The sequence below is a fragment of the Octopus bimaculoides genome, chromosome 17, assembly GCF_001194135.2.
Source record: "Octopus bimaculoides isolate UCB-OBI-ISO-001 chromosome 17, ASM119413v2, whole genome shotgun sequence".
NCBI classification, from domain to species: Eukaryota; Metazoa; Mollusca; class Cephalopoda; order Octopoda; family Octopodidae; genus Octopus; species Octopus bimaculoides.
In genome coordinates this window covers 35,728,608-35,732,366 of record NC_068997.1, presented here as the reverse complement: position 1 = coordinate 35,732,366, position 3,759 = coordinate 35,728,608, and the positions used below count along the sequence as shown (strand labels likewise).

The 3,759-nt window shown below is 39.1% G+C and overlaps 1 protein-coding gene across 7 annotated transcripts in view; it reads left to right on the top strand.

Annotated features, from left to right (window-relative positions):
- The first annotated feature begins 746 nt into the window (after window positions 1-746).
- Window positions 747-3,759, top strand: part of LOC106879509 (methyltransferase-like protein 25B) — a 140,030-nt gene continuing 137,017 nt past the window's right edge. For all 7 annotated transcript variants that reach the window (XR_008265833.1, XM_052974174.1, XM_052974169.1 and 4 more), the window contains exon 1: window positions 747-916. Coding sequence is in view for 4 of the 7 variants with exons in the window: in XM_052974169.1 (XP_052830129.1) it covers window positions 782-916 (135 nt within the window). In the remaining 3 variants the exon portion in view is untranslated. The remainder of the gene's footprint in view (window positions 917-3,759) is intronic.

Below are 3,759 nucleotides of genomic sequence, written 5' to 3'. Positions count from 1 at the left end.
CCGGGTGCGGATCTATATATTAACCATATTCGCCGAACGGTAAACCATTCACAAAACTTCGTTGACTCTGAAACCGGCGCTTGCGCAAACAACAGAGACCTATTGGTCCCAATTCAAGACGGTTGAAGTATGTCACTGGTTCATCGGGCGATATGAAATGGTCCCGCGTCGACGAATCTATGTATCGAGGAATGTATGGATTTACGGCAAAGAAAAATTTCCAGAATTTCTATACATTTCTCAAACACATTTCCGAAGTTTATCGCCCCTAAATTCCACCCGCGCAATGGCGGCGGAGGTTCCGATTGTATAAAAAAAAAAAAAAATGAACACTTTAATTTCAATTTGTCACGTTGTATATAAGTGTGTGTGAAGCCATATGTTTGATTAAATAAAGCTGGTAAAAATGAATATCTTTAAAATAGTAATGCAACTTACCTTCGTAATAAATCCAGTAATTACTTCAGAAACTAGTATTTCAGTGTTACAAAACACGTTCTTATTAAATGTTTATAAGTAGCATTGTTATGATAAATAAAGTAACTTTCAGCAATGTTGTTATGATCAAGATATATTGTTCACAATAACTTGATCCTACCTTTGCTTGGGAAACTTTACTTATGCTGTCGGAAAAATTATGAAAATTGCCTATGATTCTCGTTTCTAGATCATATTTATTAATAATAAACTCATTTTGCGAAATATAAGGTATAATTTATTTTAAAATTATTCAAGCTAAAATTGGAACATTACCCTTGGTGTGGAGAGTAGCAGTATAGCTATGAACATGGCGGAGCGTGATTCTGTATTTGCTTTGCCAAGTAATATTGACTCTGTTGTATCAGTCAAACAACACATCCAGAAAATACTCCAGTTTTTGAAAATTTATGGATGGGTGCTTGACATCTATGTGTCGGTAAGGTATTCTATATTATTGAGCTGTATGATCTATGTGACAACGTGTATACAATCGCGATTCCACAGTAGAATTGAGTAGTGTAACAGAATAAGTAGGGTGATTCTACATTCACGACAAAGGAAACAATACAGGAATATAAAGATGCCTGAAATTTTCATGAAACAGCATATTTATGACACCTATCCTAATCATAATCGCAATTACATATTCGTTAACAGTTTTTAATGGAAATATTACAACTGGTCAAAATTCTGCCTTACGCAAGGATAATAGCACCCCCGTCCTCCCCATAACTTCTTGGTCAAACTAAAGCGTTTGACCCGGGCTCATAAATAAAAAAAAATAGACTAATAGGTGTAAAACAACTTGCTGGGAACGAATATGAAGAAAAAAACGCGCGCTCACGAACGGGGTGGGGAGAGGACTCGGAACATTCACATCATGAATGTTCCGAGACGCCTCACCACAGCCAAGAAACAAAAGAAAAATAGTGTAATAGATGTAAAACAACTTGCTGTGAACAAGGGCCCCCCTCAACTTGACTTTAATCTATTAGTTTCAAAGGAGTTGTGGATGAAGGCACTTTCCTTTATTGGGGGTTTCACAGATATTAGTGATATTAGCGTTATCATGCATGCCAGGAAGACTGTGCTGTTCAACAAAGATTTGATGTGAGTCAAGCAATCTGACTCTGATGTCTGTTTCAATGTGGCTATGAGAGCCTATGACAATGCCGATGTCTGCGATCTTATCGGACTGTACATCCTGGACATCTTAGGGAAGAGGTTTCCTTCGGTCCTCTTCAGTCTCAACAGAGATAACGCCCCAGCTATCTCTAGAGGAGCCAAAGGACACACACTAGATAGACTTAGAAAGAACCTAATAAGTCCCTAGGCTCAATGACACTCAAGATCACCATTGAGACTAATCTCACCACAGTAGATTTCCTGGATGTTATTTAGATTTGGGCTCTGATACATACAGGCCCTATCACAAGCCAAATGAGAAACTGTTCTATATTAGCACAGCCTCCTGTCACCAACTATAGTTTTCAAGAACCTAGTGAAGGGTGTAAAAGTGAGGATCTTGAATCTATCCTCTAGCCAAGACATCTTCAACGCTGCTGCTCCCTACTACAACGAGGCACCTGAATCAAGTGGGTTTAAGGACTGCATTTCCTACATGCCAGACCCTAGCACCCGGAAAAGGAAGTGCCACAGAAACATCGTTTGTTTTGCACCACTCTTCTCGCTCAACATCAAGACTAGTGTGGGAAGGAGTTTCCTTGAATTAATAGATAAACATTTCACACGCACACATATATACAGGCAATTATTTAACAGGCAGTTTTGCACCTAACATAAAAAGCATTTTAACAAGCACCCACAATACACAGGAGGAGGCAGGTTGCTCTTGCAGGGTAGTCATCTATTAAGCTATAGTGACACCTAGACCTGCTATCCTCATTACTAGCAATGTACCATCCAACTGCAATAATAGTAGATTAACCAGGTCTTGCACTGGTACATCGCCACAGCCAGAGATTAGGACCATTGACACAGAGGAGGTAACCGACAACCCCAGTACCACTGCCAAAGATGAGGAACAAACCATTATCATTGACATCGATAGAATGGCCAGGCCCGCTCCATATATTACCACCAGTACAATCACCACACCTAGAGATGATGACCAATCCCGGACCAGCAACACAGAGGAAGTATCCAGCATCCCCAGTACTACCACCACCACCACCGACAATGACCAAACAATTATTGACACCGATGGGATAACCAGCCCTGCACCTTATGTTACCACTAGTTGCGCCCACACTAACACTGGCAGCTACATCGCCAACCATATGACCAGAAATGATAACCATGGCAATAACATTGCTGAATCATTGCGCCATATCGACAGCATCAGCAATGGCGTTACCAACAGCATCCCCAGGCCTGGAGCCTATCAGAGATATGTCAAGAGTGCGATTATAGCCACATTCCAAGTTTGTAAATATATAAGATTGGCCAGTACATCTTTCTAATGTCGCTTAGCTTAGTGTACAGTTTTATTCTAATACTATAAACCAGCACAACACACACACACACATACAGGGTGGTCCAAAAGTAGGTTTACAGTTATCACGTAGGCACCTTAAATTTCTTTTAAAACATTCTATTACATTTAAATTTCTATCTTACAAATTGAAAAGGGAGCTTGACAAAATTAACTAAATTAGCATAGAATGATGGTTTCATATTTTTTTATAATTAAGATCTAAACTGTTAATATATGAATGTGAATGAGATAATAACAGTAAATCTACTTTTGGGTCACCCTGTATATACAGAGGTTGGACAAAATAATGGAAACACCTTAAAATTTTAAACAAATTTATTTTAATATGGAGTAGGACTGCTTTGGCAAGTAATTACAGCTTGAATTTTATGAGGTATGGACTTGTACAAAGTTTGAATTGTTTCCAAAGGAATTTTTCCCCATTCTTCAGCTAAAGCAGTCTCCAGTTCTTGTAGCGATGATGGTGGAGGATATCGACTCCTTACTTATTTTTCTAAAATGCACCATAAATGTTCAATAATATTGAGATCTGGGGACTGTGGTGGCCAGATAAGATGTTCAACTTCACTAGAATGTTCCTCGTGCCATTCAGTAACACCTGTAGCTGTGTGAATTGGTGCATTATCATCCTGAAAGATTGCATTTCCCTCCAGAAACAGTTCTGCAGCCATAGGCTGAATTTGATCAGATAAAATGCTTAAATAATCTTGACTATTAATTCTGCCACGAAGGGAAACCATTGGGCCAGCAGATTTCCGAGA